The following is a 13,748-nucleotide window of genomic DNA, read 5'->3' as shown; positions in this document are numbered from 1 at the left end:
TGTTCAGTTCAGTTCAGTCGCTCAGTCGTGTCCGACTCTTTGCGACCCCATGAACTGTAGCACACCAGGCCTCCCTGTCTATCACCAACTCCCGGAGTTTACCCAAACTCATGTCCATTGAGTCAGTGATGACATCCAGCCATCTCATCCTCTGTCATCCCCTTCTCCTGTCTCCAATCCTTCCCAGCATCAGGGTCTTTTCCAATGAGTCAACTCTTTGCATCAGGTGGCCAAAGTATTGGAGTTTCAGCTTCAACATCAGTCCTTCCAATGAAAACCCAGGGCTGATCTCCTTTAGGATGGACTGGTTGGATCTCCTTGCAGTCCAAGGGACTCTCAAGAGTCTTCTCCAACACCACAGTTCAAAAGCATCAGTTCTTCAGCGCTCAGCATTCTTCACAGTCCAACTCTCACATCCATACATGACTACTGGAAAAACCATAGCTTTGACTAGACGGGCCATTGTTGGCAAAGTAATATCTCTGCTTTTGAATATGCTGTCTAGGTTGGTCATAACTTTACTTCCAAGGAGTAAGCGCCTTTTAATTTCATGGCTAAAATCACCATCTGCAGTGATTTTGGAGCCCAAAAAAATAAAGTCTGACACTGTTTCCACTGTTTCCCCATCTATTTCCCATGAAGTAATGGGACCAGATGCCATGATCTTAGTTTCCTGAATGTTGAGCTGTAAGCCAACTTTTTCACTCTCCTCTCTCACTTTCATCAAGAGGCTTTTTAGTTCTTCACTTTCTGCCATAAGGGTGGTGTCATCTGCATATCTGAGGTTATTGATATTTCTCCCAGCAATCTGCATTCCAGCTTATGCCTCTTCCAGCCCAGCATCTCTCATGATGTACTCTGCATATAAGTTAAATAAGCGTGGTGACAATACAGCCTTGATGGACTCCTTTTCCTATTTGGAACCAGTCTGTTGTTCCATGTCCAGTTCTAACTGTTGCTTCCTGACCTGCATACAGGTTTCTCAAGAGGCAGGTCAGGTGGTCTGGTATTCCCATCTCTTTCAGAATTTTCCACAGTTTGTTGTGATCCACACAGTCAAAGGCTTTGGCATAGTCAATAAAGCAGAAATAGATGTTTTTCTGGAACTCTCTTGCTTTTTTGATGATCCATCAGATGTTGGGAATTTGATCTCTGGTTCATCTGCCTTTTCTAAAACCAGCTTGAACGGCTGGAAGTTCACAGTTCAGTATTGCTGAAGCCTGGCTTGGAGAATTTTGAGCATTACTTTACTAGCATGTGAGATGAGTGCAATTGTGCGGTAGTTTGAGCATTCTTTGGCATTGCCTTTCTTTGGGATTTGGATGAAAACTGACCTTTTCCAGTCCTGTGGCCCGTGCTGAGTTTTCCAAATTTGCTGGCATATCGAGTGCAGCACTTTCACAGCATCATCTTTCAGGATTTCGAAATAGCTCAACTGGAATTCCATCACCTCCACTAGCTTTGTTTGTTGTGATTTTTCCTAAGGCCCACTAGACTTCACATTCCAGGATGTCTGGCTCCAGGTGAGTGATCACACCATCGTGATTATCTGGGTCGTGAAGATCTTTTTTGTACAGTTCTTCTGTGTATTCTTGCCACCTCTTCTTAATATCTTCTGCTTCTGTTAGATCCATACCATTTCTGTCCTTTATTGAGCCCATCTTTGCATGAAGTGTTCCCTTGGTATCTCTTAATTTTCTTGAAGAGATCTCTAGTCTTTCCCATTCTGTTGTTTTCCTCTATTTCTTTGCACTGATCTGTGAGGAAGGCTTTCTTATCTCTTCTTGCTATTTTTTGGAACTCTGCATTCAAATGGGAATATCTTTCCTTTTCTCCTCTGCTTTTCCCTTCTCTTCTTTTCCCAGCTATTTGTAAGGCCTCCTCAGACAGCCATTTTGCTTTTTTGCATTTCTTTTCCATGGGGATGATCTTGATTCCTTTGTCTCCTGTACAATGTCACGAACCTCCAACCATAGTTCATCAGGCACTGTGTCTATCAGATCTAGTCCCTTAAATCTATTTGTCACTTCCACTGTATAATCATAAGGTATTTGATTTAGGTCATACCTGAATGGTCTAGTGGTTTTCCTTACTTTCTTCAGTTTAAGTCTGAATTGGCAATAAGGAGTTCATGATCTGAGCCACAGTCTGCTCCTGGTCTTGTTTTTGCTGAATGTATAGAGCTTCTCCATCTTTGGCTGCGAAGAATATAATCAGTCTGATTTTGGTGTTGACCATCTGGTGATGTCCATGTGTAGAGTCTTCTGTTGTGTTGTTGGAAGAGGGTGTTTGCTATGACCAGTGTGTTCTCTTGGGAAAACTCTATTAGCCTTTGCCCTGCTTCATTCTGTACTCCAAGGCCAAATTTGCCTGTTACTCCATGTGTTTCTTGACTTCCTACTTATGCATTCCAGTCCCCTATAATGAAAAGAACATCTTTTTTGTGTGTTAGTTCTAAAAGGTCTTGTAGGTCTTCATAGAACCGTTCAACTTCAGCTTCTTCAGCGTTACTGGTTGGATATTGCATAGGAACCTGGAATGTTAGGTTCATGAATCAAGGCAAATTGGAAGTGGTCATACAGGAGATGGCAAGAGTCAGTGTCGACATTCTAGATATCAGTGAACTAAAATGGCGTGGAATGGGTGAATTTAACTCAGGTGACCATTGTATCTACTACTGTGGGCAGGAATCCCTTAGAAGAAATGGAGTAGCCATCATGGTCAACAAAAGAGTTATGTGTTGTACCTCTCCTATTTTGTAGAAGAGGAAGCATAGGCCCAAGGGGATAGGTGCTTTTACTAAAGTCACACTGTTGTCACTTCGTGTTGACAAACAGTGAAATCAAAGTTGCTCAGTCGTGTCTGACTCTTTGGGACCCCATGGACTATACAGTCTATGGAATTCTTCCCGACAGAATACTGGAGTGGGTAGCTTTCCTTTCTCCAGGGGATCTTCCCAACCCAGGGATAGAACTCAGGTCTCCCACATTGCAGGTGGATTCTTTACCAGCTGTGCCACAAGGGAAGCCCAAGGACACTGCAGTGGGTATCCCATCACTTCTCCAGGGGCTCTTCCCGACCCAGGAATCGAACTGGGGTCTCCTGCACTGCAGGAGAATTCTTTACCAACTGAGCTATCAGGGAAGCCTGACAAACAGTATAAAACTTTAATTTTTAAAACAAGCAATAGAAAAGTAGGGACGGTACTTGCTAAACTCTTAGTATTGGTTCCTGAGGGGGCTGAGATTAGAGACGAAGGAGAAATTCCCTACACACTTTGGTATTCTTTAGCTTTTTACAGTGACTGTATGATAGTTTTGTAACTTAAATGAAAGTGAAGGTCACTCAGTTGTGTCCAACTCTTTGTGACCCCATGGGCTATATATTCCATGGAATTCTCCAGGCCAGAATACTGGAGTAGGTAGCCTTTCCCCTCTGCAGGGGATCTTCCCAACACAGGGATCAAACCCAGTTCTCCCGCATTGGAGGCAGATTCTTTACCAGCTGAGCTACAAGGAAGGCCCTTTGAAACTTAAAAACCCTATAATTGGGACTTCCTTGGTGGTCCAGTGAGTAAGACTCTGTGCTTCCAATGCGGGGGGCGGGAGGGGGGGAGCCCGGGTTCCATCCCTCATCAGGGATCTAGATCCCACATGCCACAAATAAGATCTGTCACAACCAAATAAAAAAATAAATAAGTAAATAAATAAACCAACCCCAAATTGTATAATAGGAAAAATCATGTGTAAAACACCCATGAGAGATGCAAGCTGAAGCAAAATATGTAGAGAATGTGAGACACATCTTTGTCCTCATTGACCTGACTTTTTAGTTGGAGAAACTAAATTGTTTTAAATTAATTTATTTTAATTGGAGAATAATTGCTTTACAATATTGTGATGGTTTTTGCCATATATCAACATGAATTGGTCACAGAGATGCATGTGTCCCCCCATCCTGAACTCCCTTTCCTCCTCCCTCCCTACCCCATCCCTCTGGGTTGTCCCAGAGCACCAGCTTTGGGTGCCCCGCTTCATACATCATACTTGTGCTAGTTATCTATTTTACATTTGGCAATGTACATGTTTCAGTGCTATTCTCTCAAATCATCCCACCCTTGCCTTCTCCCACTGAGTGTAAAACTCTGTTCTTTACATCTATGTCTCCTTTGCTGCCCTGCCTGTAGGATTGTCATTACCATCTTTCTAAATTCCATCAGTTCAGTTCAGTCGCTCAGTCATGTCTGACTCTTTGTGACCCTATGGACTGCAGCACGCCAGGCTTCCCTGTGTATCACCAACTCCCAGAGCTTGCTCAAACTTCATGTCCGTCAAGTCAGTGATGCCATCCAACCATCTCATCCTCTGTTTTCCCCTTCTCCTCCTGCCTTCAATCTTCCCCAGCATCAGGGTCTTTTCCAGTGACTCAGTTCTTCGCATCAGGTGGCCAGAGTATTGGAGTTTCAGCTTCAGCATCAGTCCTTCCAGTGAATATTCAGGACTGATTTCCTTTAGGGTGGACTAGTTGGATCTCCTTGCAGTCCAAGGTACTCTCAAGAGTCTTCTCCAACACCACAGTTCAAAAGCATCAATTCTTCGGTGCCAAGCTTCTTTATAGTCCAACTCTCACATCCACACATGACTACTAGAAAAAACCATTCCATATACATGCATTAATATACGGTATTTGTCTTTCTCTTTCTGACTCACTTCACTCTGTATAATAGGCACCAGTTTCATCCACCTCATTAGAACTGACTCAAATGCATTCCTTTTAATAGCTGAGGGATATTCCATTGTGTACTTGTACCACAACTTCTTTATCCACTTGTCTGCTGATGGAAATCTCGGTTACTTCCGTGTCCTAGATATTGTGAATAGTACTGCAGTGAACATTGGGGTACGTTTGTCTCTTTCAATTCTGGTTTCCCCAGGGTGTATGCCCAGCAGTGGGATTGCTGGGTTGTGTGGGAGTTCTATTCCCAGTTTTTTAAGGAATCTCCACACTGTTTTCCATAGTTATAAAGAATTTAAGGCACAATTAGAAATAGTACAATGAAGTGCCTGATTAATTAATATTTAATTTGTATAGACAGTGTTTGTTAAGTAAGTTCAAAGACAGTTCATAGCAATGTATAGGAATCATATTGAAATTATGAGTATTAGGTTATAATTATCTCTAGTTGATTATGTTTTGCTCACTGCTACAATAGTGTGTTTGGAAGGTTTTCCTCAAAGCTTACTGACTTTGTTGTATCTTTATTATATACTTGATCATTTTTACATGACTTCTGGAAGGTATCCTCAAATATTTACAGGAAGTAAATATTGTTTTACCACTTACTAGGCTCATATTTGCATAGGACCACTCTTGTTTATGGAAGGAAAAACCCTGCCATTGGAAAAGTAAACCTTTGGAAAACAAGCATCAGATTTAGTATTGACTGCTCAGCTGCCATTATTTTCAAATTAAAATAATCTTATATTTAGTTTATTTATATTCTTTACTCCTTTTATAAAATGCTCTGTAGCATATTTTTAACGTTTGGAAAGCTTTAATAAAAACTGCTGTATTCTAGTAAGTGTGGGTATACATTGTTGGCAGAGAGAGGTGCACTGTAGATAGATCACATGGATTCTTAGTATAAGAGGTATGTAATAGCCATATGAGTTTAAGTAAATTAACTTTTCTGGAGTTTACGTTTCCTAACAATAAAGAAACAATAATAATATCATAACAAATATAAAGAAATGTTAGGTTTAACTGAATTTTAGAGTTGATGAAAACCCTTTACAAATAAAGTGATAGTGTTAATTGGATTCCTAAAACTTCCCTAGCATCAGGAGGCACAGAATAAGTAGTTAATAATATAATATATGCTGGATAGTATTTTCACTAGTATAATAGCATTTTTTAGTAATAAGTTTCATATAACTTTTTTTTTTCAAAGTGAAGATATAGTATTGATAGTCTACTCAGTGAACATGACTGTTGAGGGCCAGGGTGATTGATTGTATTAATCTGGCTTGAGGCAAAGAGAGAGTACAGTGTTTTATTCTAATTGTTTTTTTTTTTTTTTAAGTTTTCTTACTTTTAATTTAATTTGGTTAGTTGATCTTGATCAGTATGTTTGGAATAACTGTAAGGCAAACAATCTCTAATTTTTACCTAGAAATTAGTTCATGTCTCACTACTGTATTTTGTTTCAGTTAACAATTTGTGGCTATTTTTATCACAGTTTCTGTTCATTGATAATCTTTCAGAAGCAGAAATAGAGATCTGGGAATTTAAATAATTTATTTCTGTGTGATTTTATTATGTATTGTGATGAATTCTTATTTGTGATGTTTCTCTAAAAAAAATAGTTATTTGTAAGTACAGAGCTATACAGATTGTATAGTTACTATTAAAAGGCTTTTGTTCAGTGGGCTTCTATATATTCTTGATACCTCATTTCTTCTTTTTTCCCCCCAATATTTTCAGATGTTTTGGAATGTTATTAAGCCCAGGTCGAAACGTGAAGAACAGTGACATGCATTTACTGGATATGGTAATGAAAATCTTTAGCACCTTAACCAAGTATAGATGATAGTTATTTTATGTTTTTAAAGTATTTTCTATTTTGAAATCTTGTCATTTTGTCAAAATTACTTCTAACTTTCAGCCGTGTGATAATAGTCATTTAATTTGGAACCCCATACTTAAAATTTCTAATCAGGGAGAAACTTAGGAGTTAAAAAATTTTTGTAGAAAGAATGATATGCAAGTTGAAAGCAGTTAAAAGGATAGTATTATGAAAAAGTTCATCTACTCATCTGTTTGACTTCTTAGGAAAATATCCTTTCTCTGAACCAAAAATAACAAGTACATGATTATAACAGGCATATCCAGAGTGAATATGGTTCCTTTCATTTATTTTAATGTAGTGTTATTGATATTAATTTGAGTATTGTGATGGATGCATTTGTTTTCTTTAAAGCATTTCCCTTTCTGAATTTTTCCTTCTTGATTACCTTTCATTAGCAAAGTATGTTTACTGTGGGAGTGGTATTCATTTAAGGAATGCCCTTGAAAGTTAATATATATTTAAGAGTTGGTATTTGATGTAAAAATGGCAAGCCATCTTAACTTTTAAACAGAAATCCTGTTAATAGTGCAGTTAATGAAAACATCCAGTTTATGGTTTAGAAATGTTATAAGAAAGAGTTACTTTAGTGTAAGTATAAAGTTCTTTACTTAAATGAGATTTTTTTTTTTTAGGTAGCACTACATGTTCTCCTTTCAGCTGTATTTTGCAAATGTCATTTAAATATCACAAATTGTATCAACTCTTTCTTTATTTCATGATAATACCACATTGATTTTTTAGTGGTAGTAGGATAGTTTATTCAGCGTTTTTGAGCACCTAATTGTATGCCAAGTGTTGTGTGGAGTGCTGGCATTATAGATATGGTAATAAAGTTCTAACATCTTTGGGTTCATAATCTTGTGATGGAAACAGATCTTTAAATCTGTAATGACATCACTGGGTTAAATGCTCTCATAGAGTTCGTGCAGTGAGCCACAGAAATAACGAGGAAGCATTGCTTGGGTAGGTAAGGTAAGGACAACCAGTTATATTAAACGTGAAAACAAATTAGCTATTGGTTCATCTCTCTTCCATCCATTTTTACAGCATATCAGTAATGCAAGTGGTTTTGCTTAAGGCAAGACATAGCATTTTGGAGCCCTGAAAATTCTGTGAGGAGTAGTTTCAAGGACATTAAATACTTATCAGCTCCTAGATCCTAATTAGTAATGATCTTGCAGAGTTTAAAAGATTAAGATGAATCACTGGCAGAGATTTGGAGACCTGGCATGAGCTTTGATCCCCCTTAGTCTTTCATGTCTCATTTGTAGTGCATCCTTCCACCTTGAAGAGTCCATACTGAAATCAAAGGTTTGTCAGCACTGAAGCTCCTGGAAGGAGCAGTGGGCTTACCAGTGCAACAAATAGTTGATCAAGTTGGAGGGCTTGTATGTACAATTATCAACAGTTGTGATTTGTTGTTACCCAATGCTATTAATCTTCATGGTATCTTAATACACAGTTATTGAGCTTTAACCAGACTACATCTAATAAAAAGGAACTCATTACCTTGTAATGAAGACTATGGGACAGTTGTGGTTATTACAGGTTACACCTTTGTAATCACCTGAAATCATATTCCTTGTAACTTTGCCTAATGTGTCTTAGTTCTGCCTTCTAGAGGAAGATATTAATACTTCTATGACAAATCCAAATACATGAACTCTTTGAAAACAGATTTCCCCTTGCACTTTATTCTGACAAACTTTGAAAAAGGATACAATTGAACTTCAGAATTTATGAGGCTTTTCTATTTGACTAGAATAATTTTTGAGCAGTGCCTACTTTGTTCCGTGAATGCTAAATGAGCAGGATGAGCTGAGACTTTTCTATACATTTATAAATTTTGTTTAATATAAAATGTACATGAAAAAGAAAGCTGTATTTATAAACAAAATGTATTTTTAGTCAGCTGAATTACTTATATATATTATACATAGTATATAAACAAAATCACATATAAATAAAATTAAGTTCTTTTGGGAGGTGCAGATAAGGGACTCTGAATTTTCTCCCAGTAGTGAGAATAGTTTTGAAGATACTTGTAGTCTAGGAATAAGGAAATGAGAATTTTTGATTTACAACCATTGGTACCTAGGAAAAGCTGAACAGGAAAGTACCAAAAAGAGGTGAAAACTGAGTAGAGTCAGATTTCATGGAACTGGAACACAACTTATAATCCTAGAGATGCCTCAGAAAGTTTATGAAAGAAAGTGAAGTCGCTTAGTCAAGTCTGACTCTTTGTGACCCCATGGACTGTAGCCTACCAGGCTCCTCCGTCCATGGGATTTTCCAGGCAAGAGTACTGGAGTGGGTTGCCATTTCCTTCTCCAGGGGATCGTCCCGACCCAGGGATTGAACCCAGGTCTCCCACATTGTAGGCAGGCGCTTTTACCGTCTGAGCCACCAGGGAAGTCCAGAAAGTTTGTGGATCTTCATAATTAACTATTTATTGAGACACTAGGCCAGTATTGGACTCACAGAAATAAAATTTACATTTTAATCTAATACACTTATAAATGTTAAAAAAAGCTGAAGTAAAATTTTTATGAAATAATTCTTAAATTATGAAATTTAAGAGAGTGAAATTTATGAAACAATTCATTGTGATGAAATCTGTTATTGTTTTCTTCTACTTGATTAAAAAGTCTGATCATAATCCACTAAATTGATTTTATGATCCACAAATGGGTCACAAACTGCTGTTTGGAAATCATTAGTCTGTCAACTCCATAAAGTCAGGACCATTCTCTTGTTTTCTTTGCCGGATACTCACAGGCATAGAGCATGACTCATAGTAGGCTCATATTTGCTTAAGGAATGAATGGATTAGCATTATGTTTCTTTCTTTCTTTGTGTGTTATCTTCTCCTCCTGATACATCTGTGTGCTTTACCCTGCTGTCCCTACTTGACCTCATAGCTTCAGCTTACTCATAACTTGACAGTAGTTCATTCATGGCTTTGTATGTGATTCTTCAGCTTATGTTCCATTGCGAAGTGCTATATTCTGTTTCTATTTCCTGGTTTATTTTCTTAAGAGGAGGGCATCTGGTGGTTCTAGCCTGGCCTCTTTGGGGCAGAGGTGTTTGCTGTTCAGATGTCCTTTCCCTGATGTCCCTGATCTTGTCAGCCTTCTTAGGGGAGGGAAGGGCTGTAGAGGAGCTGGGAAAGAACTCTAGAGCAAAGATTGTGAAAGTCTCTTCATAAGGGGATGGGAGCAAGCCAGGCTATGTAATAGAAATATCTAGTACAATAACAGAAATAACTCGAGGAGAAACTTTTATTGAAGGCTTTTAATGTATGAGACAGTATTTTTGTGGTTGTGAAGACTAAAAAGAAATAAAAATATGTTTGATTTGCTTAGGCTGTTTTGCTTACAGGGAACAAAGATTCACTTAGAGCACCTGAAGAACAAAAGAGGTTATTGACCTTGATGAAATTGTACCTGAACCTGCAAAGTGGTCTCTGTCTGATGTCTTCCTGTCTGCCTCCCCTCCCCGCATGGGCTTGCTCTTGCAGTGAGCCTCTTTCCTAGGAGCTGCCCCTGTTCTCACAGCCTCTGGTGCTCTGCTCCCTTTTCTCTTTCTGCACCTTCTTCTCTCCCCGTCCCTTCCTCTCTCCATTGCCCGCCTCTTTCGTTTTTTTCCTCTCCTCCCTTTTTCCCTCCTTGCCCTTTCTCTCCCTCCCTGTCTCATCTCTGCCCTTCTCTCTAGGTTTCCCACTCTCTCTGCCCCTTCAACTCACCTCCTTTGTAAGTGCCTTTGTTTTTTGACTACATGATTCATTATTTTTAAGGATTTTTTTGTGTGTTTGTTTTCTCTGTTTCTTGCTTAACCCTTGGCAGTTTCCTAATACTCTGCTGTTCTTTATATATTTTCCCCTACCTTAAATTCAGTTATAACTTCATTTTGCATGTGATCTGTCATTTTCATATCAAAACCTTTCAGCCCCACTGCTGACTACCCACTTTCCTTGGTATTTGTTAATTGAAAGAAAGAATTTGATTGGCCTAGCTCATTTTTTGGACTCAAGCATAGCATAAGCTCTTGTCCAGAAATGAACTAGATATTTTGGGGTCAGGTGCTCATTCTTGCTCTGAATGGGGGTCTAATTAGACAGTAGAGAGAGAGGATAGGCACATGGAAGGGAGGGAGGGAGACAGGGAAAGAGAATGAATGTGAGTATATAAGTGCGTTGGAGGTACTGAGTACTCCTTTACATGGTTTTGAGTGTTTTTCCTCTCTGCTTTACAGTCCGATCAGTGAACTATCACCAGTACACTAGAAAAATGTGCATAGTAATTACCAAATGACTGAAATAGTTTCATAAGGATTCAGAGAAGCTTCTGTGTGTGGGAAATACTGAAAAAAAGAACTTCTTTGTCTTTTAGCCTGACATTTTTAGCGCTCTCCATTCATAATATGAGGAAACTGGTATAGAAAAATGAAAATATTATAGATAATAATACTCTTTTGCAAATGCTTATATTTGTATACTGTGTGCTTTTCTCCCATGGGACAACCTCTAAGCTCCCCCACACCACATACACACATACATATACACAACTGAATGTGGCCTTGCTTTCACTATAGAAGTTTCTGCTTTAGTGAGAGTCAAGAGCTGGCTTAAGGAGTGGCGGAAGTGAAGAGCAAGAAGAGAAGAGAAGGAGAGAATGGAAGGAGAATAAATATAAGGGTAGAGAAAAATAGTTAACAACCTTGGGTATAGATTACAAACCAGTATTAGTCTCCTAATATTGATTTATGATTGTAAGCAAGTGTCCATATATCTGGCATATAGACAGTAGAAAAGTATTAACTTTAAAGGTGTTAATTGTGACAAAGGAAATTAGTTATTTTAAGAATATATTAAAAATTAGAACATTAGAAGAAAAATTTTAATATTTTCCTGTGATTAGCTTAATTCTCATTTCATATATCCTTGTATGTCTGGGTATGTGAGATTTTGACAACCAGCCTAAGATAAAGTTAAATATAACTTCATATCAATACCATGTTTTTGTGAGTCAGCAGCTAAGGGCATACCTTTTATCCTAGAGTATGTGTCTCTAAATAGAAATGCTGGAGAAAGCTGCAGGAGAATTTAATATTTAAAGAAATGCTTCTGTAGAGTGAAAAAAATTTACTAAGAAAATAAATGCCCTGAGTGTAAATTCAAGTTTAATTAATTGGATTGCTTAAAGTAAGATATACTTATAAGTTAAAATGATGATTTTTGGGGTGTAAATATTCTCAGTGATTTCTGTTTGAAATGTCATAGGAATCCATGGGAAAGAGCTGTGATGGGAGAGCTTATGTTATCACTGGCATGTGGAACCCCAATGCACCAATATTTCTGGCACTTAATGAAGAAACCCCAAAAGGTGACTTTTCCTAAAAGATTACTCAATATTTATTATAAAATTTGCATTATGGACAATATTGTTTTGCCATGTTTAAAAAATATTCTGGTACTTATTTTAAATGGAGTTATTCTTCTTTTCATACTTTATGTGTCAATGGGGATAACCTCCTTTATTCAGAAGAAAGCCCTCCAAGGATATGTGGATTAATTATATTACATTATTTAGGAAAGTATTTGGGCTTAGTGTTTTATGTGTCATAATAGGGTTGTTTTATTTGTAGAGGAAAAGACAGAATATGAAAGAAATGAAAAACAATTGTGGAACTTTTGCATATCTTTGATATCTATTTTAACTTTTTTCTTTATATTACAAATTACTTATATATATTTTTTATTTACTAATTGTTTATTCCATCTTTTGACCTTTGGGAATTTAGTAATGTATATTTAAGATTTCATTTGTGGCAAATATTTTTTTTCAAGTTTTTTATTTTTTCATTTTGTTCAATATGTCTAATGTTGAACAGAATTTATACATGATATAAATAGGCTCATTTTTCATTGTTTTTATTTTTATTCCTACTTTATCTAAATATCTGTTCATTGCCCATGTGGTTTTTGTTGTTTTCTTCTCTACTGTCTCCCTTTAAACTAAAATTTAGTTTCATCTTATGGAGTTATAGTGAAAGTTGTTCAGTCGTGTCCAACTCTTTGAGACCCCATGGACTATACCGTCCATGGAATTCTCCAGGCCAGAATACTGGAGTGGGTAGCCATTCCCTTCTCCAGGGGATCTTCCTAACCCAAGGATTGAACCCAGGTCTCCTGCATTGCAGGCAGATTCTTTACCAGCTGAGCCACCAGGGAAGCCCCTCATGAGTTATAATCTTCACTAAATGCTTTACTGTGATTCAACACAATAATTTATATTGAGAAAATAATGGATCAGTTTCCTTGATCTTTAGTTTTATATTATTTACTTTATATCCACAATAGACTTTTGGTTAAAGACAGGAGCATTAGTGAATATGGATATGGAAAGATATTAATGAAGAACAGTAAATTATATTTATTCTTGAATTTAACAGGAGTATTTACCATTTCCATAAATTGCATGCATTTGATTACACATCAAGCTATTTCAAAATGAGGGCTAAAAAGAGAAAAATGATGATTATGTAAAATATAGGTTTTCATATATTAGGAATAAATAATCTTTACACCCACAGTTTGTTATTTCTGGATACAGACTTGTGAATACCAGTCTATAAACTTCTTTCTTTTAATCATTCAGAAAATCAACATGAAAATGGAAAAAATAAGCCAGCTGATAATTTTGAAGAATAAAATACAGAAATTTCAAACAATAACTTATAAAAGCAGTTTTTATCTGTTTTTAATGTAACACGTAGTTCAGTTCATTTTGTATTTTAACACCTGTTTGGTTGTCAATTAAAAATAATAATATATTTAAAATTTTATTTGTTCAATTAAACTATATAATTCTATATAAAAATAACATCCTGATACAATGTTGAGAGAATTCCAGGTTCTCTTGACTTGGCAGATAGAATGCTTGCATTTAGTACAAATGTAATACATCTTTTGTTGAGTTTAATTAATAGCAGTATAGTTGATGATTTTAAATGTTGTATAATGGTTAAAAAGAAACCATTGAAGGTTTCTTCTAATGGTAGGCTTGATTATTTGAACTTTCCTTTTAACTGAGAACTGAAAAGTACAGACGAAATAAAT

At 36.9% G+C, this 13,748-nt stretch overlaps 1 protein-coding gene across 12 annotated transcripts in view; it reads left to right on the top strand.

Moving 5' to 3' along the window:
* The window catches only part of RABGAP1L (RAB GTPase activating protein 1 like), a 652,518-nt gene that overhangs the window by 121,100 nt on the left and 517,670 nt on the right, over positions 1 to 13,748 (top strand). For all 12 annotated transcript variants that reach the window (XM_081493701.1, XM_081493699.1, XM_081493697.1 and 9 more), the window contains exons 8-9: positions 6,484 to 6,550; positions 11,910 to 12,012. In XM_081493701.1, coding sequence (XP_081349827.1) covers positions 6,484 to 6,550; positions 11,910 to 12,012 — 170 coding nt within the window. The remainder of the gene's footprint in view (positions 1 to 6,483; positions 6,551 to 11,909; positions 12,013 to 13,748) is intronic.

Source organism: Giraffa tippelskirchi, chromosome 5 (assembly GCF_054371585.1).
Source record: "Giraffa tippelskirchi isolate mGirTip1 chromosome 5, T2T-mGirTip1v1.2.pri, whole genome shotgun sequence".
Taxonomy (NCBI): domain Eukaryota; kingdom Metazoa; phylum Chordata; class Mammalia; order Artiodactyla; family Giraffidae; genus Giraffa; species Giraffa tippelskirchi.
This window is presented reverse-complemented; position numbering and strand designations above follow the sequence as displayed.